The sequence below is a fragment of the Pelophylax lessonae genome (genome assembly GCF_965119305.1).
Source record: "Pelophylax lessonae genome assembly, chromosome: 1".
Taxonomy (NCBI): domain Eukaryota; kingdom Metazoa; phylum Chordata; class Amphibia; order Anura; family Ranidae; genus Pelophylax; species Pelophylax lessonae.
The window spans coordinates 232080840-232108463 of NC_138768.1; the positions used below are offsets into that span (position 1 = coordinate 232080840).

A 27624-nucleotide genomic window follows, 5' to 3' on the forward strand; every position below is an offset into this window, starting at 1 on the left:
GCGAGCATAATTCGTTCCGGAACCATGCTTGTAATCCAAAGCACTCTTATATCAAAGCGAATTTCCCCATAAGAAATAATGGAAACTCAGATGATTCGTTCCACAACCATTTATTCATAAGTCCTTCAGTTTATAGTCCATATAAAAAGATTATAGCATTGCGATAGGTTGCATAAAATGTCCATCCACAAATAGCCACTTCCATAAGGGGATTAGAAGCAAAATCCAGCAGGAGCTACAGAGTATCAAAGAGAAGAGACGCGCCTCTAAGTGTAGCAATATGGTTCCATTTAATGAAGGTACAACATTTAGCAACTCACATGGTTGATAAATAAAACAGGCACAGCTAAGTATGCAGACATCCGGGGTAAAGCTGTCCACATAGACCATCTTCTGCACCGCCAGCTGCCAGTCTGTAATCCTGACCGCGAAGACCACCCTGCAGTAAAGCGATCTGAAAGCGAAGGGCAGCATGGAAGGGATGACGTAGATGGCGGTGAGGAGGACGGTCTATGTGGACAGCTTTACCCCGGATGCCTGCATACTTAGATGTGCCTGTTCCAATCATCAATCATGTGAGTTGCTAAATGTTGTACCTTCATTAAATTTAACCATATTGCTACGCTACACTTAGAGGCGCCTCTCTTCTCTTTTATACTTAGCTGTGACTTGAGGCTACTTGTATATCAAGACATCGCTTGTATATCAAGTCAAAATTTATTTGAAAATTTTGCTTGTCTTGCAAAGCGCTCTTAAACCAAGTTACTCTCAAACCAAGGTTTTACTGTATTTTAGTAAATATAAATACCTTTTCTAATCAGCAGTATATAGCAATGTTATGACTTGTATCAGTTCCTAGTTGGAGGAGTTTTCATTCTCCCCTAATCCTCTGTCTGGACAGGTCTAAGCAGTGCTGATTGGCCCTGTGCTGATCACATGCACTCTCTCAAGTAAAAAAAAAAACACTCTCTAGCAATACACACCAAACTGAGCATGTGCAGCCCGTCTCGTAGCTCTGTAAATATCAGGTTATTTTTTGGAGACAGTGAAAGAAGGGGAGGATCAGAGAGACAGGATCAAACAGCCTTTAAAAACAATGCAAAGGATTAACCCCTTAGGTTCCACGGTGAGTATAACAAGCATGCTTTACTGCATATACAGACTGATTTTACTGTTGTGGGTTTAGTAACACTTTAATTGGTTAATTATATGTTATATAAATAAATAGGATTGATTTTACATTTGTGTTTCAGGGTATAATGCTGGAAAAATAACCAAGTAATAAAACCTTCCGATCACTTATGTATTAGGTTGTAAAAGCCAACATTCCCCATTCCAAATGATGGGAAGTTTCCAGGGATCCATGATAAGCCTGGGCACAAAGTTGAATGAGTGAATGGGTTAATGAAAATGCCAAGCTGGACATGCGCAGTTGCGCCCTCTGGTGTCATGTATCCAGATGGCGTGTTGGTTCTTTTGGAGTTGTCTGGCATCTCTCCTGCCCTGATTAGAAGGCCAGTGCGGAGTGGAGCAGAGAGGACGATGTAGTCCGTCATGTTATATGAGATCCCCCACATGATCTGAGCGCTCTCCGCACAAGGAGCTCGCCCTTCCCCCGGCTATCCCGCAGCGGCGGCGGCGGCAGGAGGGAGGAGGTTGCGTTGAGGGCAGGAAGGAGGTTGGGAGGAGGGAAGGAGCCATGGAAGAGATCTCAGCCCTGGAGAAGAATGTGGCCGAGCTGACGGTCATGGATGTGTATGACATCGCCTCTGCTGTTGGCCAGGAGTTTGAGAGAGTCATTGATCAGTATGGCTGCGAGGCCATAGGCAGGCTGATGCCCAAAGTGGTGAGGGTGCTGGAGATCCTGGAAGTCCTGGTCAGCAGGAACATGAACCCAGAGATGGAAGAGCTCAGACTGGAGCTGGACAGGCTGAGACTGGAGAGGATGGACAGGATAGAGAAGGAGAAGAAACACCAGAAGGTGAGTGAGAAGGGGGATCAAAACTCTCATCATCACACAACTGCTGCCATCACACAACTCTCGCCATGGCACAACTCTCGCCATCACACAACTCTCGCCGTGACACAACTGCCACCATCACACAACTCTCGCCGTGACACAACTGCCGCCATCACACAACTCTCGCCGTGACACAACTGCCGCCATCACACAACTCTCGCCGTGACACAACTGCCGCCATCACACAACTCTCGCCGTGACACAACTGCCGCCATCACACAACTCTCGCCGTGACACAACTGCTGCCATCACACAACTCTCGCCGTGACACAACTGCTGCCATCACACAACTCTCGCCGTGACACAACTGCTGCCATCACACAACTCTCGCCGTGACACAACTGCTGCCATCACACAACTCTCGCCGTGACACAACTGCTGCCATCACACAACTCTCGCCGTGACACAACTGTCGCCATCACTCACACAACTCTCGCCATCACTCACACAACTGTCGCCGTGACACAACTCTCGCCATCGCTCACACAACTCTCGCCATCGCTCACACAACTCTCGCCATCACACAACAACTGTCGCCGTGACACAGCTGTCACCGTGACACAACTGCCACCATCACACAACTCTCGCCGTGACACAACTGCCACCATCACACAACTGCCACCATCACACAACTCTCGCCGTGACACAATTGTCGCCATCACTCACACAACTGTCGCCATCACTCACACAACTGTCGCCATCACTCACACAACTGTCGCCATCACACAACTGTCGCCATCACACAACAACTGTCGCCGTGACACAACTCTCGCCATCACTCGCACAACTCTCGCCATCACTCGCACAACTCTCGCCATCACTCGCACAACTCTCGCCATCACTCGCACAACTCTCGCCGTCACACAACTGCCACCATCACACAACTCTCGCCGTCACACAACTGCCACCATCACACAACTCTCGCCGTCACACAACTCATTGTTCTCCTCTCTATAGATCTGCCAGTATCAGACACTGTAAAGTCTTCATTTACATCAGGGCTTCTTCTTGTCATATACAGTACTCATTCTCCCCAACCCCAGTCTTGAACAAGTGCAGGATCACGACAACCTGAACCTAACATTGTTTTCCCGGCTGTAGTCATAGAGTTCAGGCTGGCTCATAAGACTGTAGATTGTAGTACAATGACAACAGAGCATTGCTCTTTCCTGTTGTCATCACAGGAAAGTTCAGGCTGGCTTGGTCCCCAAGGGGTATATAATATAAAGCAGTGAATGCACCCTTCACCAGACATTCACTGGCAGTGAATCAGTCATTGTCATTTAAACACATGTGCCTTAAGGATTCACCCACAGTGGAGGAGTCCTGCTGTCAGAATGCACCACAGCTAGGAGGATTCCTTCATCTACCTCCAATGTGTGGATGGGGGAGTATGTTTTTTTTTTTTTTTTTAAATGATCCATGTATGTCCAGCTTAACATTGTTCCTAGCTGTAACCTAGGATGCTGTTAGAAATCGCAGGGCTCTATACAGCCAACCCTACAGGCCCCCCCCCCCCCCAAATAGTTTACTATGCTTCAGTTGTGTCTGAACGCAATCGGTGGCTGCTACCGATCACTCATTGTGTTTGTTCAGGAAAGGAAGAGGCTGGTAAATATCACATACTTACTGGACCCTTCTCCCACTGTTCATCCTGAAGGATCTTATTGTGTACTTGCAGCTGCTGGCAGGACGATGAGAAGGGAAGCTGGCAGTACTGTGGGGGGTAGGGTGGGCACACAGGGGAGCCTAGGCAGCAGGGGAAAGCGTATAGTGGGGGTAATAGGTGTGACGGAGGGGGCAAATACTGAAAGCAATCCTCTATGGCTCTCTGCAGCAGCTGAAAACTGGTCTGATGGAGAGGAGAAGCCAGCTTTCTGCTGCTGATCATCCTCCCTCCCCCCCCCCCCCCCCCGCCCAAATATGATTAACCCTTCTGCCTGGGCCCCATACAGGAGGACTGGTGGTACCCCCTTATCCACAGCCCTGGCTGTAATCATAGACTTCAGGCTGGAACAGACATTGTAAAGTGTAGTACAGTGACACCATGACTTGTATATACACTAAAATTGTTCTCCCTAACTGTAGGTATAGAGTTCATCCTGGCTCAGATGCTGTAAAATGCAGTATGATGACAGCCTAACAACTCTAACATTGTTCTCCCCGACTTTAGCCATAAAGTTCATAACACTGTAGAGTGCAGGATAATGACACCATGACTTCTTGTCGTACACTAACCTTGACCCCCCCTTTCCCTGCTCTAGTTGGGGTTCAGGCTGGCTCTAACACTCTAGAGTGCAGGATAATGACACCATGACTTCTTGTCACACACTAACCTTGATTCCCCCCCTGCTGTAGTTGGGGTTCAGGCTGCTAATCCTGTAGAGTACATGATAATGACACCATGACTTCTTGTCTAACACTAACATTGCCCATCACCCTAAAATGTATATCACTTTTAATAAATGCATCCTCATAAAATATGTGCAAATTGGCAAACCAGGGGCAAGACATCAGGACCACTGCGTGCTTTTTTTATATATACAGTAAACCCCCCGCTCCATCGCGGTTCAGTTTTTGCGGTCCCGGTATATTGCGTTTTTTTTTTGTAATGTTATTTTACTATATAAATCATTAAAAATGAAATATTTTTATGTTTTCCATAGCTCTTGCTATGTCTCTCAGTATCTTTTATGTGTTTAAATGAGTTTCTATTGTTTTAAAAGTGTGTTTAAAGACCTTAAAATGCTTCTACACGTACAGTGACAGTAAAAAAATCATGCCTACAATGCATTTTAATAGGGTTTTTCTATTTCGCGGATTTTCACTTTTCGCGGCTGGGTCCGGAATGTAACCCCCGCAATGGAGGGGGGTTTACTGTATCTTCATATAGTTATACCACTGAAGGCGTCCCATCGGTGGCACTAAAAGGAGCAACAAGCTTATGAGTGGAGTTTATGGACACAGTGCACCTTTTTTACTCACAGGACTTTACCATCATTTTTAGCACAACTTATGAATTTTTTCACCACTGTATGAGTTTTTCTATTATTCTGTGCTTATTAAATTAATATTCACTTAGTGTATTTAGCAATAGCACTTCTTGCGTATTTGCACAGATTAACTGGTTTGCCAATTAGCGCATATTTTATGATGATGTTGTATTTTTAAAGTTTAATCTATATTTTTAGGGTGATATACATTTGACAGTATTTTTATGTATTTTTCATATAAGCACAGTGTTTGGTTTATATATATAATATATATATATATATATATATATATATATATATATATATATATATATATATATATATATATATATATATATATATATATACATACACACACTTAGGAACAATTAGAGCAGTGCCAATACCCACTTTTTCCTTGCATACTCCCTTTTACTTAGTACAGTGACGCCATGACGTCTTGTTCTACACTAACCTTATTCTCCCTAGATGTGGTCAGAGTTCAAGCTGGCTCAGATACTGTAAAGTTCAGTATTTTGACACCCTGGGGTTGATTGGCTAAAAGCAAGTAGACTGTGCACATTCCATGTTGTAAAAATTCACTTTATAAAGAATACCCAATCAGGTGCAAGCAAATAAAAAATAGGTTTGCTTGCACATGATTGGATGATGATAATCAGCAGAGCTTTACCACATTTACTCAGCTCTCGGGAAAAGATGTGCAACTGTACTTGCAAAGTGCACAGTCTATTTTGCTTTAGTAAATCCACCCTCATGACTTCTGTGACAGGCTCAGCCTGCTCATCATTACAGAGCCCGCACTTGTTGCTCATAATCAGCAGTTTTTCTCAGTTTACAGCACTGAGTAATCCAGCTGGGATTTGTCTCATACAGTTCAGCTCCTATTTGACTTTTCATTGTCCTATAAGAATGAAGCTAGTTGTGTCATATTAGCTTGGTCCTAAAACAGGTGTTGCTCATTTTAGTCACAATGTTTGCAGCAGTCACATGTTGCAGGAGATGTGCAAATAAAAAAAAAAAAAAGGCAATCTGATAAATCAAATTTTCCACCTTGCTGGAACAATTTTAAGCCAATCATTAGGCTCTGGTTCACACCAGTGTGACTTGACAGTTCAGAGTCGCATGACAAGTCTCACCGTATTTGCGGAAATGGAAGTGTTCTAAACGTTGACTTTGGAAAAAGTTCCTGCAGAATTTCTGTGCAATTTCAGTGCGACTTGCATTGATATGAAGTTGCACAGATATCGGCAACATGAAATCACACTGACAGTCCGCTTTGAAGTTGCGCTAAAGTAGCGCAACTTCAAAGCTGCGCTGGTGTGAACCTGGGCTAACTGTTTGTATATTCCATAGGACAGTGGTCCTCAACTCCGGTCCTCGAGGCCCACTAACAGGCCAGATTTTAAGTATTACCTTGGGGAGATGCAGACTAGAATACTGCAATTACTGAGCAGCAAATGAGATCACCTGTGATGTCATTTAGTTATTTTGCAAACCTGGCCTGTTAGTGGGCACCGAGGACCGGAGTTGAGGACCACTGCCATAGGACATGGAAAAAGGGGTTGTGAAGGGAAAAGCAGAGACCATAGGCAGCCTCTCCTGACCGGAATCCTCAATCTGTGCACATTGAGGGTATGCTACTGACCCTAGCTGCAGGCCGGCTGTGTCTCACGAGCCCCTGCTTTAGAGGGTAATAGCTGTCTTTGCATGAATAGCATGGTAATACACAGCTTAAGGCCCACATCTGGCAGTTTGGTATCTTTGGCAGAATTGCTGCAATTCTGCCTGCGATTCCAAATTGCACTGCAATAGTGCCAAACGCCCCACATGTTTTTTTTTAATGGTATCTAAACGTGGAGTGGTTTTGCTGCCTTAAATAGTGCTGCAATTGCGGCAAACCACATAGCACAAAGCTTCTGTTAGAAACTCACTTTCCAAGGGCATTTGCACTGGTCCACATCTATTGACCCAGACAGCAGGACTAGGCCCTGCTTCCTCGTCTAAGGGTGTAATTGACAGGGGCAGGAGCCAATGGCTCCTGCTGCTATTAGTATGCCCAGCGAGGAGGGACAGAGCCAAGGGCTTAGGTAAGTATAAAGGGGGGAGGGGATTCTCTGCAATAACAAGTTTTATTTCCTTTTTTTTTTTTTTCCTTATTGCTTAGAATGCATTACACTGCAGTGATGGTGAACCTTGGCACCCCAGATGTTTTGGAACTACATTTCCCATAATGCTCATGCACTCTGCAGTATTGTTAAGCATCATGGGAAATGTAGTTCCAAAACATCTGGGGTGCCAAGGTTTGCCATCACTGGTAAGGAACCTTTAAGGGTTTAGAATGCTTTCCCACAGTACACAAAACATGTAAATGAAATTATTTTAGTAAATCTAAACAGCTAAATACCCTTTCATATCAGCAGTATATAGCAGTCTTGTAACTTCTATCTGTGTCTGGCCAAGCACTGGTTAAAGCTTATAGGAGGAGATTCCATTCTCTTCTGACTGTACTATGGGGCTGCATGACTCCTGACTGTCTGGACAGTGCTGATTGGCCCTGTGCTAATCCCATGCACCCTCCCAAAAAAAAATACACCCCAAATGGAGCATGTACAGAGTGCCTCCTAGGCTCTCTACTATCAGGAGATAGATTGGGGATAGTGGAAGAAGGGGAGGATCATAGAAGACAGGATCAAACAGCCTTTTTCCATATGCAAAGGAATAATTCCTTAGGTTCCACAGTGAGTATAAAAAGCATGCTTTGCTGCATATACAGACTGATTTTACTGCTGTGGGTTTAGTAACACTTTATTATAGGCAGATTCAGGAAAATAATTGCAGCTCTTGCCTCAATTGAGGATGGACCGATGTGTTATTAACCACTTAAGGACCAGACGGGTTTTTCCCCCTTATTGACCTGGCCATTTTTGGCGATACGGCACTGCGTTACTTTAATTGACAATTGCATGGACGTGCGATGTACCCAAATAAAATGTATGTCCATTTTTCCCCACAAATAGGGCTTTCTTTTGGTGCTATTTGATCATCTCTGCAGTTTTTATTTTTTTGCGCTATAAGCAAAAAAAAAAAGCGACAATTCTGAAAAAAAAAAAAAAAACAATACTTTTTACTTTCTACTATAAAACATTCCCAGTAAAAAAAAAAAAATGTTTCATCAATTTAGACCAAGATGTATTCTGCTATATATTTTTGGTAAAAAAAAAATACAAATAAGTGTATATTGATTGGTTTGCGCAAAAATTATCGCGTCTAAAAACCAGGGGATAGATTTGTTTTTTTTTTTTTTTTTTTTTTTTTTTTTTTAGTATTTTTGGTTGGCAAGAGGTTAAATGTTGATCTTGAACATAGGCTTGAGTGCGGCCACCCTGTCTGTCTTCTCAGTTTTTTAGTTTAGAAAAAATGGGGAAGGATTGGAAATCAGGTTTTACAGCGGAGGTTCTTTTGGAGAGATTCCTTGACTTCCTGTCTGGTGAAAAGTTTGTGTCTCATAACAGGAAGTGAAGGGAGATCTCTCAAAACAGGAACACAGACAGAAGTAAAAATGTTTGGATATAGATACACGTTAACCACTTGCCTTCTGTGCACTTAAACACCCTTCCCATCCAGGCCAATTTTCAGCTTTCAGCGCTGTCACACTTTGAATGACAATTGCGCGGTCATGCTACACTGTACCCATATGAAATTTTTATCATTTTTTTCACACAAATAGAGCTTTCTTTTGGTGGTATTTAATCATCTCTGGGTTTTTTATTTTTTACAAAAAAAAAAGAATAAAGACAAAAAATTTTGAAAAAAAAAAAAAGTTTTTCTTATTTTCTGCGAGTAAATTTTGAAAATAAATTTTTCTCCTTCACTGATGAGGCGGCACTGATGGGCACTGATAGGCTGCACTGATGGGCACTGATGAGGTGGTACTTATGGGCACTGATGAGGTGGCACTTATGGGCACTGATGAGGAGGTACTAATATGCCGCACTGATGAGCACTGAGAGGCGGCACTGAGAGGCGGCACTGCTGGGCACTGAGAGGCGGCACTGCTGGGCACTGATAGGCGGCACTGATGGGCACTGGCGGATGGCACTGGACACTGACGGGTGGCACTGATGAGAGGCACTGATGGGCAGCACCATCAGTGCCCACACTCAGTGCCCATAGTGCTGCCAGTCAGTGCTCATCAGTGCCTAGATGAGCAGGCACTGATGGGCACTGACTAGCAGCACTATGGGCACTGATTGTGGGCATTGATGGGGGGCACTGATGGCGGGCACTGTGGGCACTGATGGGGGGGCACTGTGTGTGTTTTTACCTTGCAGTAATCAGGGCACTGGTGATCGGTGCCCTGATTACATCGCTGTGTGTCCCAGGCGGCTGACGGCTCCCCCTCCTTCCTCACACTGCAGGCTCTGTGTGAGGAAGGAGCGCCGGCGATGAGAGATGATCTCATATGTTTACATATGAGATCATCGCTCATTGGACGGCCAGATCACGTGGTGAATGGCCGCTGTGATTGGCCATTCACCACGATCTGTGATCGGCCGTGTCCAAGGGACACGGCCGACACAGATTTTCCCCGCAGCGCGCTCGCGGGAGCGCGCTGGGGGCGTGTCACTGGGAGGCCGTTTAAAAACGGCCTCCCGAAAATTCGAGTCCGCGCTGCAGCCGTATATAGGCTGTAGCGCGGACGGGGGGTGGTTAAACAAGTCCCTCAGTGTATAAAAGGTGATAGTTAATGATGTAGTCCTTACATGGCCACTTTCTACAGCTCTCATTGCTTGACTTTCTGGGAAGACATACCCACTCTCAGCGTTTTTTATTTTGTGCAGAGGATAATGGGAAAGTAAGGAAGGTGTGCCTATGTACTATATACACTGCTCAAAAAAGTAAAGGAACACTTTTTAATCAGAGTATAGCATCAAGTCACGTGAACTCCTGGGATAATAATCTGGTCAGTTTAGTAGCAGAGGGGGTTGTTAATCAGTTCCAGCTGCTTTGGTGTTAATGAAATTAACAGGGGCACTAGATGGGCAACAATGAGGCGACCTCCAAAACAGAATGGCTTTACAGGTGGAGGCCACTGAAAAATTTTTCCCTACTCCATCTTTTCTGACTGTTTATCACTAGTTTTGCATTTGGCTAGGGTCAATGTGACTACTGGAAGCATGAGGCAATACCTCGACCCTATAGAGGTTGCAAAGGCATTCCAACTCCAGGATGACACATCAATACGTGCCATTGCCAGAAGGTTTGCTGTGTCTCCCAGCACAGTCTCAAGAGCATGGAGGAGATTCCAGGACACAGGCAGTTATTCTAGAAGAGCTGGACAGGGCCAAAGAAGGTCCTTAACCCATCAGCAGGACCGGTATCTGCTCCTCTGTGCAAGGAGGAACAGGATGAGCATTGCCAGAGCCCTACAAAATGACCTCCAGCAGGCCACTGGTGTGAATGTCTCTAACCGAATTATCAGAAACGGACTTCATAAGGGTGGCCTGAGGGCCCAACATCCTCTAGTGGGCCCTGTGCTCACTGCCCGGCATTTGCCATTGAACACCAGAATTGGCAGGTCTGCCACTGGCACCCAGTGGTTTTCACAGATTAGAGCCGGTTCATCCTGAGCACATGTAACAGACGTGAAAGGGTCTGGAGAAGCTGTGGAGAATGTTATGCTGCCTGTAACATCGTTCAGCATGACCGGTTTGGTGGTGGGTTATGGCGCTTTTTCACTGCATGGAACCAAACGGTTCGGCTCGCTTTTGTGCTTTTCCACTGCTGGTACCGCATGGTATGGTGTAGAAACGGTTTGGTATGGTACGGTACGGCGGCGCTTTTCCACTGCATGGAACCGAACGGTACGGCTCTCAAAAACGGTACCACCTCGATTGTGGTTCCAAGAGGTACCGTACTCGGTACCATATCCCACAATCCTTTGCATGCAGTCACTACTAGCCACTGATTGGTCAGAGAATCGTTGTTATCCCACCCACATCCCACCCACTTAACTTTAGTACTACTTGAGTGGAAAAGCAAACCGTACCGTACCGAACCGTTCCAACACCGTACCATGCGGTACCAGCAGTGGAAAAGCAAACGGTGCCAAGCAGGGCCGAGTAGAGCCGAGCCGGTACTTGCAGTGGGAAAGTGCCATTAGTGATGGTCTGGGGAGGCATATCTAGCCATGGAGGAACGCACAGACCTCTACAGGCTAGACAATGGCACCCTGACTGCCATTAGGTATTGCGATGAAATCTTTGGACCCATTTGTCAGACTCTACACTGGTGCAGTGGGTCCTGGGTTCTTCCTGGTGCATGACAATGCCCGGCCTCCTGTGGTGAGAGTATGCAGCCAGTTCCTAGAGGATGAAGGAATTGATACCATTGATAGGTCCCCATGCTCGCCTGACCTAAATCCAATAGAACATCTCTGGGACATTGTTTTGGTCAATCTGACGCCACCAGGTTGCCCCTCAGTCTGTTCAGGTGCTCAGTGATGCCCTGGTTCATACCTTGGAGGAAATACCCCAGGGCACCATCCTTCGTTTCATTAGGAGTATGCCCCGACGTTGTCAGGCATGCATACAAGCACGTGGAGGCCATACAAACTTTGAGTTGCAATGAAATTTCAGCAAAATGGACTAGCCTGCTGCATCATTTTTTCACTTAGATTTTTGGAGTGTCTTTGAATTCAGCCGTCTTTAGGTTATTTTATTTCCATCAAATGATGTGGCATCCTTTCATTCCTAACACATTACCCATATCATAGATATCCAGCATGATAGTTTCCCCCATTGAGATCTGATGTGTTTTTCAAAGTGTTCCTTTTAACTTTTTTTTTGAGCAGTGTAGTTACACCTCCCTCACTCCTATCCAAGGATGTATCTTTGCAGAGAACTAGTATTGCTTTTACATCAGTTCTGTCAATCCAGTGATCTTTGGATCAAAATTTCAGGAAGCAGCATTCTTCAGCAAACAAAAAAACACCCAGATTTAGTTGTTGTCACCTGCCACCTTTCTAGAAATGTTTAAAACATGAAGGTCCTCCTCAATTATTTTTAGTCAATACATTATTGGGCATTTTAAATGGTGTTTTATTTTTATATTGGGCAGAACAGTGGCTCAGTGGTTATCACTTATTCCTTGTAGCATTGGGGTTCTCAGTTAAAATTCCATCCCAACCCTGTCTGCACTAAGTTTTCATGTTCTTTCTGGGCTTATGTGGGTTTCCTCCAAGTAGTTCAGTTTCCTCCCACATAGGGATGGGCTCAGGCATGTTTAGATCGTAGTCCCAACCCACCTGAGCAATCCCGCCAGGAAGCTGTCACTGCACACCACCAATCACAGGAAGTGAGGCATTTCCCGGCCCGCAGCTGCACATACATACTCTGTCTATGATTGGCGGTGTGCATTAACGGCTTCCTGGTGGGATTGCTCAGGTGGGTTGGGACTACGATCTGAACACGCCTGAGCCCATCCCTACTCCCACAGTCTAAAGACATGCTGGTAGGTTAATTGACTCCTGTCTAAATCAGCCCATGTATGTGTGTACAAATTGAACTATGCACATGTGTATTGAGGTCTCAAACCTGAGCAGTTGGGGAGGTTTAAAGTGAAATTGAACCCAAAAGAAAACCTTTATTACAACCTTGCCCAAAAGTTTCAAAATTACACAAATATTTTCACAAAGTCCGCTGCCTGTTTTGATAATGGCATATACTCCAGAACGGTATGAAGAGTGATCAGATGAATTGCAATTAATTGCAAAAGTCCTTCTTTGCCCAGAAAATGAACTTAATACAAAAAAAAAAAAAAAAAAAAGCATTTCAACTGCATTTCAGCCCTAAGGGCTCTTTCACACGGAGCGGACCGTATCGCGATCCGCTCCGGCACTTTTTTTTTTTTTTAACAGACACGGATGACACTTGTGTCATCTGCTCCGTATGTCCACATCATCCCATCCGTTTGCAGATGATATACGGACATAATGTATGTCAATGCAATTGCGGATGTCAGAGGATGGCACCGCTGACATCCGATTTTACCATCCTTTCCGTTTTTTTAAACGGAAGAAAAAATAGGGTTCTGTTTCGTTCCAAAAAACGGAACAGAACTGAAAGAATGAAAATCGGATGTGAGCGGATGGTCATCCGCTGACATCCGCAATTCCATTGACATACATTATGTCCGTATATCATCCGCAAAAAAATAGGATGATATACGGACATACGCCCATGTGAAGGAGCCCTTACACAAAAGGACCAGCTGCCATCATGTCAGTGATTTTCTCATTAACACAGGTGTCAGTGTTGAGGAGGTCAAGGCTGCAAATTACTCTGTATTGCTGAGTTAGAATAGCAGACTGGAAGCTGTAAAAGGAAGCTGGTGCTTGAAATCATTGTTTTTCCTCTGTTAACCATGATTACCTGCAAGAAACCACGTGCGGTCATTATTAATTTGCACAAAAGGGGATTCACAGGCAAGGATATTGCTGCTATTGAGATTGCCCCTAAATAAATCATTTATCGGATCATCAAGCACTTCAAGGAGAGAGGTTCAGTCCTTGTGAAGAAGGCTTCAGGGCACCCAAGAAAGTCTAGCAAGCACCAGGACTGTCTCCTACAGTTGATTCAGCTGTGGGATCGGGGCACCACCAGTGCAGACCTTGCTCAGGAATGGCAGCAGGCAGGTGTGAGTGCATTTGCACGCAGAGTGAGGCAAAGACTTTTGGAGGATGGCCTGGTGTCAAGAAGGGCAGCAAAGAAGCCATTTCTCTCCAGGAAAACACCAGGGACAGACTGATATTCTGCAAAAGGTACAGGCCAGGGATTGGACTGCTGAGGACTGGGGTAAAGTAATTTTCTCTGATGAATCCCCTTTCTGATTGTTTGGGGCATCCGGAAAAAACCTTGTCCGGAGAAGAAAAGATGAACGCTATCATCAGTCCTGTGTCATGCCAACAGTAAAGCATCATGAGATCATTCATGTGTGGGTTGCTTCTCAGTTAAGGGAGTGGGCTCACTCACAATTTTGCCTAAGAACATGAATAAAGAATGGTACAAAAACATCCTCCGAGAGCAACTGCTCCCAACCATCCAAGAACCATTTGGTGATGAACAGTGCCTTTTCCAGCATGATGGCGCACCTTGCCATAAGGCAAAAGTGATAACTAAGTGGCTTGGGGAACAAAAAACCTAAGTTTTGGGTCCATGGCCAGGAAACTCCCCAGACCTTAATTCCATTGAGAACTGGTCAATCCTCAAGAGGCAGGTGAACAAAAAAAAACCCCCAAAATTCTGACAAACTGCAAGTATTGATTATGCAAGAATGGGCTGCTATCAGTCAGGATGTTGCCAAGATGTTGATTGACAGCATGCCAGGGTGAATTGCAGAGTTCTTGAAAAAGAAGGGTCAACACTGCAAATATTGACTCTTTGCATAAACTTCATGTAATTGTCAATAAAAGCTTTTGACACGAAATTCTTGTAATTATACTTCCGTATACCATAGTAACAATATTTGTGTATTTCTCAAAACTTTTAGCCAGGTTGTATATTGCAGCTTACCAATTCTTGGATGTGATGGCTGCATTCATTATCTTTTAAGACCCCATTCACACTAGTGCGACTTGTCAGGCGACTTGGTCGCCTGCCATTGATTAGCACAGGACCCGTTCTAATAGGAGCGACACAAGTCGCTCCGACTTAGAAAAATGGTCCTGTACTACTTTGGGGCAACCTGGAGGCGACTTGCATTGACTTCAATGATATGAAGTCCGTGCATGTCGCGCCGAGGTCGCAGTGCACGCTGTGCACCGCGACTTCACAGGTCGCCCCAGCAATTCGCGTCGCTCCTGTCTGAATGGGGTCTTAGGGTTTCTTTTCTTTTTATTTTCATTTGGGGATCTGGCCAGTAAGTCTGTTTTTTTTTTTTTTTTTCAACATAGCAAGCGGTCTTGCAGATGTGGCAATTAATGTTAAGACAACACAAAGATCAGCTTTAACTGCTTGTGCAACTGCTGAGATTGGGTTCAATGTGTTAGTGTTTCCAGAACTGCTAGTCCATCTAACACTCCACTCAATCTTTAGACTGACGATGCTGCTGTCCATAGGCACTCTAATACAGAAGGTGTGTTAGTAGCCAGACCACCAGGTGGAAACGGAGAAATAAAAAGCCTTAAAAACTAAAACTAATGCAGCCTTCACATCTAAGGCTCCATTCACACCTGAGCGTATCGTTTTTGGCCATTTTTTTAGACCTTTTTCAGGCGTTTTTTGCAGACCTTTGGAGGCAGGCATTGACATCTGACCAAAAACACTTGTAATCTGCCAAAAAAAAAAAGCTTATGTATTTTTTTGAGCTTTAGGCGTTTTGCTTCAGGAGACAAAACGCTCATATGTGAACAGGGGCAGTTGAAATTAATAGGATTTTGCTTGTTGGGCATTTTGGAACTTCAGAGATGAGCATTTTATGAGCTGAAAAACGCTCAGGTGTGAACAGTGCCTAAGGATTGGTAAGCTGCAAGATACAGTATCTCGCAAAGTGAGTACAACCCTCACATTTTTGTAAATATTTTTTCATGTGACAACACTGAAGAAATTACACTTTGCTACAATATAAAGTAGTTAGTGTACAGCTTGTATAACAGTGTAAATTTTCCGTCCCCTCTAAATAACTCAACACACAGCCATTAATGTCTAAATCGCTGGCAACAAAAGTGAGTACACCAAAACGTGAAAATGTCCAAATTGGGCCCAAAGTGTCAATATTTTGTGTGGCTGCCATTATTTTCCAGCACTGCCTTAACCCTCTTGGGCATGGAGTTCACCAGAACTTCACAGGTTGCCACTGGAGTCCTCTTCTACTCTTCCACGACAACATCATGGATCTGGTGAATGTTAAAGACCTTGCGCTCTTCCACCTTCCATTTTGAGGATGCCCCACAGATGCTCAATAGGGTTTAGGTCTGAAGACATGCATGGCCAGTCCATCTCTTTTACCCTCAGCTTCTTTAGCAAGGCAGTGGTTGTCTTGGAGGTGTGTTTGGGGTTATCATGTTGGAATACTGCCCTGCGGCCCAGTCTCTGAAGGGATAGGATCATGCTCTACTTCAGTATGTCACAGTACAAGTTTGCATTCACGATTCCCTCAATGAACTGTAGCTCCCCAGTGCTGGCAGCACTCGCGCAGCCCCAAACCATGACACTCTCACCACCATGCTTGACTGCAGGCAAAACACACTTGTCTTTGTACTCCTCACCTGGTTGCCGCCACACACTTGACACCATCTAAACCAAATAAGTTTATCTTGGTCTCATCGGACCTCAGGACATGGTTTCAGTAATCCATGTTCTTAGTCAGCTTGTCTTCAGCAAACTGTTTGCAGGCTTTCTTGTGTATCATCTTTAGAAGAGGCCGCCTTATATGACCAATCTCAAATATCAGCTTTCTTAGAAAGCACTGCTACAGTATTTATTTACAAGTGTATGCTTAAGAGCTAGTTGAACGTTTCTGGAAAAAGTGTGGGACTCTACTCACTTGGGTGAGGGTGGAAACCCCCCCAGATCTTACTTACGCGCATTGAGAAATGTGCGGGAATCTGAGTACTTAAGTGAGAGGGGAAACCACCAAAATTTTCATATGTTTGACTTCAACAACAGCTTCCCCTGGTAGCACAGCTATATTATCATGCGTGAGTGTATAGCTTAAGAACTAGTGAGACTGTCGTGCAAAAAGTGTGGGACCTCTCTTACTTGAACCACTGAATAAATGTATATGATATTTAGTTCATACTGAAAACAGAGACATAAGAGGAAGCTATACTGAGGGCTTATTCCCCAGAGCCGAATCCACAATGAGAGGTAAACCGGCAAAGGAAGTGGCAGGGAAGCCTCCAAAAACCACAGCAAGCCCAGGAACAATTAAAAAATATGACACCTGAGGGAAAAGGTCAAAACACACAGCCAGAGGATCAACCGGTTGTTGGACCCAAACAAAATACAGAGGGAACCAAGAAAACTAAGAATCAAAAGCATATAGGAGTAAGTGGAGAAGAAAGCCTACAAGTGTCAAGAGAAAGCAGTATAACAATAGAGGATGGAGACATGAATAGAGAAGATGAATTCAATGAAAAAGATTATCCACCATCAAAATCAGAAATGCGGGAAATGTTTGCCAGCCTTGAAAGATCCATCAAAGCCGAGATGGCCACATTACATGTCGACTTTGGGCATATTCTGGGCAGAGTAGAAGAAACAGAAGAAAAGGTGGAGTCCCAAGGAAAAGAACTAAAAAATCTAAAAGAACAAATGAGAAAAATGAAAATGGAGCGGAGAAATATGTTATACAAATTCGAAGACCAGGAGAATAGAAATCAAAGAAAAAATCTGAGAATAAGAGGATTACCAGAGAAAGGGCCAACAGAAAATTTAGAAGAAACCCTGGAGAAGTTATTTAACCCTCTGCTGGGAAAGGCGACCAAAGATAAAATTGAGTTTGAGAGAATTCATAGGTTGCGTAAACCAACCAACCTACCAAAAGAGAAAACAAGAGATGTGATTGTAAGATTCCATAAATATGAGACAAGGGCCCAGATCTGGGGGAAAATGAGAAGTAGACCGGAATTAAAATATGACGGGGAGGACATTCAGATTTTCCCAGACCTGGCAAAAGAGACAATTAATAGAAAACGCATTCTTAGACCAATGGTAGAAATATTAAAGAAAAAAGATATACAATACTTTTGGAACTTCCCAGCAGGCCTAGGAGTGAGAAGAGATGGGAGGACAGTACTCCTTAGATACCCAGAGGAAACCAAAGATTTTTGTGAAGCAGTAAAAATCCCAGGCTGGACCGACTAGGAGTGCCCAGAGGAAGAAGTTGATGAAGGAGAATTGAATCAGTGGAAACAGAAGAAAAAGATGAAAACAAAAGGATGAAAAAGGACTGGGGGGGACCGGGGGGATTGGGGGAGGGGGGGGGAGGGCTGGCGGGAGGAGGGGAGGAGGAGCAAGTAAGAATAAAAAACGGGTGGCCCTATGGAGATCAGCGGGCCGTCACCATTAGACCCTATGGTAGGGAAGATGGGAGGGAACGGTGACCACTAGCAGAGCTCGACCTCGGCCACAAGTCGATTGGAAAGGGAGGAAGGAGAATCGACAACCCTGATGGAGGGACCGGGAATAGTTGGGGGAGGGGAGGGTAGGGGTGGGAAGAGGAAAGGGGAAGAAAGAGGGAAAAAGAAGTTAATAGATCAAAATGTCTCCTATAAGAAAATACAAGAATTAAGAGAACCCACAAGACAAGAAAAATCAGAGGGATTAATGCCATCTCTTAGGGATCCCTGGTGTTGGTTGAACAGTTTTTATGGCCACTTTAGAGTTGAAGAGATGATAGAGAAAGACAGTAATGAAGATGAAGAAACAATGGTTATAGTTAACATTATCTTACAATGTCCGAGGTTTAAACTCTCCAGAAAAAAGGAAAAAAATTTTAAAAGAAATTAGTTATTTGAAAGCAGATTTGACATTCTTACAGGAGACTCATTTATCTCATGCATCTAATATCAGATTGTATTCTAAGAGCCATCCTACCTGGTATTACGCGGACTCACCCGGGAGGAAGTCCAAGGGAGTAGCCATTGGCATTTCTAGGGGCCTTGGATTTGTTCTAGAGTCGAGAAAGGTAGACCCAGAGGGAAGATACCTCTTTTTAAGAGGGAAAAATAGGAGATGAAGATTTGACCCTAGTAAATATATATAGCCCTAATGAGAGACAAGTAGACTTCCTAGGTAAAGTACTGGGAAAATTAATGGAGTTTAAAAAAGGAGTCATACTGGCAGGGGACCTCAATCTCTGCCTTGACCCTAAAGTAGATACCACATCAAAAACCCTACGGATAAATAAAGTACAGGCAAAGAAAATAAAGGAAAAATTATTTACAAATCAACTGGCAGATATTTGGAGAATTCTCCATCCGAAAGATAGAGATTATACATGTTACTCAAGTGTACATGGAACATACTCAAGATTGGATTATATACTAATCGAACATAGGTGGATCGAAAGGGTAAGCGAGGCAGAGATTGGGGTCAAGACTTGGTCGGACCATACCCCCATTATGGTAAAAATAAAAATGGCGAAAGAGCGACCTAGGATGGATGCTTGGAAAATAAATGAGGAGATTTTTGGAGATAAAAAGTGGGAAAAAGAAATAGTGAAAGAGTTGGAATTCTATTTTCAAATAAACGATACAAAAGATGCACCAAAAGACATAGTATGGGAAGCTCATAAGGCTTATATGAGGGGCATATTTATCTCAAAGGGGACCCAAAGGAAAAAAGAAAGAATAAAAGATAAGATTAGGCTAATGACAGAAGTACATCAATTAGAGCAAAAACATAAAAATACACAAGATATATTAATAAATAATTTACTTGAGGTGAAGAGAGAAGAATTGAAAGATCTGCTAGAACAGGAAATAAAGCAGGAAATGAAAAGATGTATAAAAGAAAAATACATTGAAAGTAATAAGGTTGGGAAAAACCTAGCAAAAATCCTGAAAAAGAAGAAAGGAAAAAATTTTGTAGATAAAATTAAAAATAAAAATGGGGAAATAATTCAAACAACGACATGAATAGCCAAAGAATTCCAAAACTACTATGCTAATCTTTATGCAGTAAAGAAAGGTGAGATACAGGGGAATGAAACGGAAAGGAGGGAGAATATCAAAAAATACCTTGTAGACGCAGGACTGACAAAGATAGATGAGGAAAAGTTAACATTCTTAGACCAATTTTAGAACAAGAAATAGAGAGAGCCATTAAAGAAACGAGCCTAGGTAAAAGCCCAGGACCGGATGGGTTTACCATAGGTTATTATAAAAAATTTAAGGACATTTTAATCCCAAGATTTAAAGAATATATAAACGGAATAGGGACTCAGTACGAGATGAGTAGAGAGGCCCTGTCGGCATCAATCACAGTTATACGGAAAGAGGGAAAAGACCCGTTACTATGTTCTAGTTTTAGACCCATCTCTCTACTTAATGTTGATACTAAATTATTCACAAAAATTTTGGCCACTAGAATGAAGAACCTAATGGGGGAGTGGATACACAATGATCAAGTAGGATTCATCCCGGGGAGACAGGGACGGGACAATGGGATAAAAACTATACTGTTGATAGACCATATGGTAAAAAGCAGAGCTCCCAGTCTACTCCTGTCAATAGATGCGGAAAAAGCATTTGACAGGGTAGACTGGGAGTTCATGATAAACACCCTAGTGGAGTTGGGAATAAAACCTAGAATGTTGGCCTGGATCAAAACTTTGTATAATCAACCAACTGCAAAGGTAAAGGTCAATGGAACTTTGTCAGACTCGTTTAAAATGCTCAATGGAACAAGACAAGGATGTCCCTTGTCTCCGATGTTATTTGTCTTATCTTTGGAATCACTACTGGCAACTATTAGAAATAGTGTGGACATCGGGGGCATAAAGGTGGGACAAGTGGAGCATAAGGTATCTGCCTTTGCAGATATCCTGCTTTACATAAGTAATCCGAGGATCACTTTGCCCAACATAATTAAAATAATGAAACAATATGGAGAACTATCCAATTTAAAAATTAATCAAAAAAAATCAGAAATATTAAATATTAATATCCCTAAACAAGAAGAGGAGATGTTAAAAAAAGAATTTCAGTTCAACTGGAGAAAAGATGAGATTAAATATTTAGGGATAAAATTAACCCCAACTCCAGAAAAACTCTACAAAACAAATTTTCTAGAACTTCTGAATGAAGTAAGATCAGAATTAAATAGATTATCCCCGAGAATCTTTTCCTGGATAGGGAGAATAAATACGATAAAAATGATAATCCTGCCCAAAATTATATATAAATTCCAGATGATTCCGATTTCATTACCTCAAGTATTTTTTAAAACACTTAAAAGATTAATATCCCGCTTTATTTGGAAATACAAAAAGCCAAGGGTAAAGTACACTACACTATGTAAAGGTAAGGGACAAGGGGGATTAGCCCTACCCGACTTTAAAAATTATTATTTTGCAGCAATACTCACAAGGGTGATAGAATGGACAAAAAAAAAAAATAATGATAGAAATTGGGTGGTAATAGAAAGCACGATGAGTGGTACACACCTAGCAAAAGTTATATGGATACCTGAGAGATTCAGAAATCTGGACACTAACACGCATATAATCACAAGACATGCTATTAAGGTTTGGGATAATATACATAAAAAAGAAAATTGGAAACACAATTCACCACTGATCCCGTTACAGGGCACAAAATTTTTTGCACCAGGGGAAGAGAAGGAATTAGGTAAATGGATAGAAGAAGGAGAAGCACAATTAGGGGATATAGTAGAGAAGGGGAAAATTATAACCTTGGCGGAGCTGAAACAAAGGAAAGAAAACTGGAAGATAAATGAGTGGAGGTATATCCAACTAAAGCACTTCACATTGTCACTACCGCAGCCATTGAGAGATATAAACGACCTCCGCCCTTTTGAGCAATTATGTCTTAAGGATAAGATGATAAATAATATTTCGAATTAATACTGTTAACAATAACAAAAGAGAGAGGAATATCATTAAAAGAAAAATGGGAAAGAGACCTCGGCCCGTGTAGTAACAACAAACAGTGGGATAAGAGCCTTCAATTAGTACATAAATCCGCGATAGACACCAACACAGAGGAGATGAACTATAAACTGATTACAAGGTGGTACAACACTCCTGATAAGATGGGAAGAATTCAGGTGGAGAGTTCAAGACTTTGCTGGAGGGGATGTCAGATTGGTAGGGACTATAGCCCATATATGGTGGGAGTGCCCAAAAATTAAAGTATTCTGGAGTGAAGTTATAGAATTAATAAGTAAAATTACTAAAATAGATATTCCCTTGGATCCTTGGAAATGCATGTTTCATGGAACCCATATGTCAGTGAAGCAATATAAAAAAACATTACTCCCCCACTTATTAAACTCGGCTAAGAGCTTGATTCCCTTTAATTGGCAAAAAGAAGAGGCCCCCTCCAGGAAAGATTGGCTGTTAAAAGTAGAGAAAATAAGAAAGTTGGAGCAGCTGAGGACCTGGGAGGAGGAGGAACAGGGGAATGAAGAGGAGATTTGGGATGAGTGGCAAGAGTTTAAGGACACAAGGGAATACAGAGAAATAATAGGAGTCGAATGATAAGAAGAGACGGAGGGAGGGGGGAAAAAAAAAAAAGGGAAAAAAGGTAATATGTGTAAAATGTATATGAAAAAATTCTCCAGCGATTGGAGTGTTGTAAATAATTTTTTACCTGGAAAATTTAATAAAGAAATATAAAAAAAAAAAAAAAAAAAAAAAAAAAAGAAGAGGCCGCCTCCTGGGACAACAGCCATGCAGACCAATTGAATGCAGTGTGCGGCGTATGGTCTGAGCACTGACAGACTGACCCTACCACCCCTTCAACCTCTGCAGGAATGCTGGCAGCACTCATACTTCTGTTTCCTAAAGACAACCTCTGGATAGGACGCTGAGCACGCGCACTCAAGTGCTTTGGTCAACCATGGCGAGGCCTGTTCTGGGTGGAACCTGTCCTGTTAAACCACTGTATGGTCTTGGCCACCGTGCTGCAGCTCAGTTTCAGAGTCTTGGCAATCTTCTCATAGCCTAGGCCATCTTTATGTAGAGCAGCAATTTTTCTTCAGATCCTCAGATCCTTCTTTGCCATGAGGTGCCATGTTAAACTTCCAGTGACCAGTATGAGAGAGTGAGATCGATAACACCAAATTTAACACAGCTGCCCCCCCCCCCCCCCAATCACACCTGAGACCTTGTAACACTAACAAGTCTCATGACACCGGGGAGGGAAAATGGCTAATTGGGCCCAATTTGGACATTTCACTTAGGGGTGTACTCACTTTTGTTGCTAGTGGTTTAGACATTAATGGCTGTGCGTTGGGTTATTTTGAGGGGACAGCAAATTTACACTGTTATACAAGCTGTGCACTCACTACTTTACATTGTAGCAAAGTGTCATTTCTTCAGTGTTGTCACATGAAAAGTTATAAAATATTTACAAAAATGTGAGGAGTGTACTCACTTTTGTGAGAAGCTGTTTATACATTTTACATGTTGATTTTGGATTTAATACCGCTTTAAGGAAAGACCTGGCAACCTATCTAATAAAATAATTTTTCAAAAAAAATTATTTGGAAAAAGGCCCTCAAGTGTACCAGACATGGTGCCAAGATAGCTGGTCCAAAGAATCTGATACAGCTAAATGGATCTATACTAACATACATCCTTCTATTTTACTGGGTCCATACTGGGCAAAGTAAGAGGCCCACTTTGCTCTAAAAACACTTTGGGGTCTTTTTTTGCCTTTCCCTTTTCCCCCTGCCACCCTAACGGGGCCACTAGATGACCCAAAAATGTTCAGGTTTATCCTTGACTTGCTAAGCAAGTTAAAAATCCAACACTAAATACCTGTCCCACATACCTTCACTATTGAAGAACAGTCTTCTGCATCCAACTCACTTCTTTGTGATAAGGATACCTGGTTCTATGTTTTGGTTCTTCCCACCAGCCCCTACATAACTAATATGTCCTGTAGTGACATAGGGCTGGAGGGTGAAACCACAATATGGGTTGGGGAAGGATGAAGCATTTGACATACCTGGAAGTATTCAATTTCCAAGAATTCCTCAGAGCCCTTAGTTTGAAAAAAAAAAAAACCTTTTTTGCAGGGGTCAGTTTTCAGAATCAAGAAATTTTAAGGAAACAGTCATATTAAGAGTCTACAGTAAAATGTACATGTTAACCTTGATAGTAAAGTACAAATGTACACATCATTTAAAGGAGAAGTACAGCCAAAACTTGTTGGGCTGTACTTCTCCTGTGGATCATATAAGTGCAGTTTGTTCTGCCCCCTGTGACCTGTTTTCAGCCGACAGTGGGCTGAACCCTGCTGTCAGCTGACGTCACAGTGCCGGTCCAGGCTGGGGAAAGATCGTGGACCATATGGTTGGGATCCTCCCAGAAGCCTGGACCACACCTGGCTCAGTCTCTGAGCAAAATTCTAGCCGCTTCTGCCCCTTCCACAGCCCAGCACCCCAGTGGGAACTGGGGTGCAGAGCAGAGAGCTGGTGATGATCATGGAGCACAGAACACTGAACGATCAGCGGTTTTAGATCGCTCAGTCTTGGAGCTGGCGGGGGACAGATGCAGCATCGGACTGATGCTGCATCCACATTAGTAAGTATGAAAAGTAAGTAAAAAAAACTTATTTTAACTAGAATCCAGCTTTGGACATAAAACAGTATGAGGTTCATGGTGAAAAGAATTGTATCGGTAATAGTATGATAATCTTTCAGGAGCTGGAACTGGTAGAAGATGTATGGAGAGGCGAAGCGCAAGACCTCCTGGGTCAAATAGCTCAGCTACAAGAGGAAAACAAACATCTACTATCAAACCTGTCCTCAAAAGATGTCACTTTAACTGAGGAGGAGTTTCAGAAGCACGAAGGTAAGCATAACTGGTGTGTTTTTTTTCTTTTCTGGCAGGTAGCCATTTCTGCTTTACTTAAAACATCAGTCCACCAGTAAGTTAAAGTTGAACCACAATGAGCTTAATCTGCCCCAATATACAGTGCATTGTGAAAGTATTCGCCCCCCTTGAACTTTTCGACCTTTTGCCACATTTCAGGCTTCAAACCTAAAGATATAAAACTGTAATTTTTTTGTGAAGAATCAACAAGTGGGACACAATCATGAAGTGGAACGAAATTTATTGGATATTTCAAACTTTTTTAACAAATAAAAAACTAAAAAATTGGGCGTGCAAAATTATTCAGCCCCCTTAAGTTAATACTTTGTAGCGCCACGTTTTGCGGCGATTACAGCTGTAAGTCGCTTGGGGTATGTCTCGATCAGTTTTGCACATCGAGAGACTGAAATTTTTGCCCATTCCTCCTTGCAAAACAGCTCGAGCTCAGTGAGGTTGGATGGAGAGCGTTTGTGAACAGCAGTTTTCAGTTCTTTCCACAGATTCTCGATTGGATTCAGGTCTGGACTTTGACTTGGCCATTCTAACACCTGGATATGTTTATTTGTGAACCATTCCATTGTAGATTTTGCTTTGTTTTGGATCATTGTCTTGTTGGAAGACAAATCTCTGTCCCAGTCAGGTCTTTTGCAGACTCCATCAGGTTTTCTTCCAGAATGGTCCTGTATTTGGCTCCATCAATTTTAACCATCTTCCCTGTCCCTGCTGAAGAAAAGCAGGCCCAAACCATGATGCTGCCACTACCATGTTTGACAGTGGGGATGGTGTGTTCAGGGTGATGAGCTGTGTTGCTTTTACGCCAAACATAACGTTTTGCATTGTTGCCAAGAAGTTTGATTTTGGTTTCATCTGACCAGAGCACCTTCTTCCACATGTTTGGTGTGTCTCCCAGGTGGCTTGTGGCAAACGTTAAACAACACTTTTTTTGGATATCTTTGAGAAATGGCTTTCTTCTTGCCACTCTTCCATAAAGGCCAGATTTGTGCAGTATACGACTGATTGTTCTATAGACAGAGTCTCCCACCAGAGTGATCATGGGCCTCTTGGCTGCATCTCTGATCAGTCTTCTCCTTGTATGAGCTGACAGTTTAGAGGGACGGCCAGGTCTTCGTAGATTTGCAGTGGTCTGATACTCCTTCCATTTCAATATTCTCGCTTGCACAGTGCTCCTTGGCATGTTTAAAGCTTGGGAAATCTTTTTGTGTCCAAATCTCTGCGCTTTAAACGGACCCCTGAGACTATCACAGTGCAGGTGCATTTATACGGAGACTTGATTACACACAGGTGGATTCTATTTATCATCATTAGTCATTTAGGTCAACATTGGATCATTCAGAGATCCTCACCTGGAGAGAGTTTGCTGCACTGAAAGTAAAGGGGCTGAATAATTTTGCACGCCCAGTTTTTTATTTGTTAAAAAAGTTTGAAATATCCAATAAATTTCGTTCCACTTCATGATTGTGTCCCACTTGTTGATTCTTCACAAAAAATTACAGTTTTATATCTTTATGTTTGAAGCCTGAAATGTGGCAAAAGGTCGAAAAGTTCAAGGGGGCTGAATACTTTCGCAATGCACTGTATCTTGGCTACCATACCACTGAGATCTCTCTGCCATAACTTGACAATGGTTATTTGATTTTGGGTGTTCCAAATCCTTCTTTTCCATTTTCTGCAATATAAAATCCTTCTAATGGCGACAGCAGGTGTACAAGCTCAGGAATTTGAACAGAGATATCTGACCAGCTGAGTATCCAGGAGCTATAAGAACTTAAGAGACCATCAATCCTGATCAGGACTGGATGTGTATGAAATATTTTGTATGCAAAAGTACTGAAAAAAACTAGCAGTTAAAAGTACAGGAAAGCGAGTTCTAAAGAACCATGTCTACAATAAAGCATAAGAATTAATTTGGACAGCTAAACAGCATTCCTCATCCTCCTATAAACCAGTATCAAAATATTCCCCTGTTTTCACCAAGCCCCAAATGTGAGTTTTAAAATGCACCTCTGACTATGAACATTATTTACATATTCTTAACAATCAGTAAAATAACTTTAAAATAAGCCCTGACTCACCTTTTTTGCTGCTGTGAAGTAATTAATTCTCTTCCTTATCACATCACCGACTTTGAAGAAAGATTCAGCAGGTTTCCAATATGTTAGAGACAAATGTTGTGCATTTACATTAGAGGGCTAGCAGGCTGCCTGGATTTACTGTACTAAATGTAGCACTGCCACCTTGAGGACTGCTGGATAACACACTTTCGGGTCCCCCTGGGTTACCGTTAGCAACACTGCCATTCACAATTTAATACTTGGCTCAGACAATGATTAGTCCAGGGGTATATAGTTGTTTTTGGTGTTCTTATTTTAAATAGGGATGGGAGAAGGGAATAGTGGGATACTCCAAATTAACTATTCACAAGTTGCAAGGACTCCTATCTGATGATGCAGCCAGGCTGCTGATCCACCTTGCCACTTGGGTAGATTTGGGTTTAAGTCTCTTGCCAGAAGACTTGGGGAACTACATTTCTCTTTAGGGAACTCTCCTTCGTATCTCATTTCTGGACTGCTGACACCCGTCCACTGACTATCCTACTTTTGGGTTGACCCCCTCAGGTCAGGCCCCTGGACAAGATCCCCTGTACTCGCAATACTGTTTTCCTAGGGTCTCCAGTGTTTCCCAACTCAGTCAGCTCCTGGACCAGATTTTAAGTATTACCTTGGGGAGATGCAGATTAGAATACTGCAATCACTGAGCAGCAAATGATGTCACCTGTGATGTATTTCAGTTTTCTTGCAAACCTGGCCTGTTAGTGTGCCCTGAGGACCGGAGTTGAGAAACACTAGCTTAGCCTTTAAGAAGATTGCCAAGACTCTGAAACTGAGCTGCAGCACAGTGGCCAAGACCATGCAGTCATTTAACAGGACAGGTTCCACTCAGAACAGAGCTCAACATGGTCGACCATAGAAGTTGAGTGCACAAGCTCAGCGTCGTATCCAGAGTTTTTTTTGGGGGAAATAG

The 27624-nt window shown here is 42.9% G+C and overlaps 1 protein-coding gene across 2 annotated transcripts in view; it reads left to right on the plus strand.

Moving 5' to 3' along the window:
* Positions 1 to 1427: 1427 nt before the first annotated feature.
* Positions 1428 to 27624, plus strand: part of RILPL1 (Rab interacting lysosomal protein like 1) — a 101554-nt gene continuing 75357 nt past the window's right edge. For both annotated transcript variants that reach the window (XM_082251518.1, XM_082251519.1), the window contains exons 1-2: positions 1428 to 1981; positions 24411 to 24561. In XM_082251518.1, the coding sequence (XP_082107644.1) occupies positions 1700 to 1981; positions 24411 to 24561 (433 nt within the window). In that variant the 5' untranslated portion in view covers positions 1428 to 1699. The remainder of the gene's footprint in view (positions 1982 to 24410; positions 24562 to 27624) is intronic.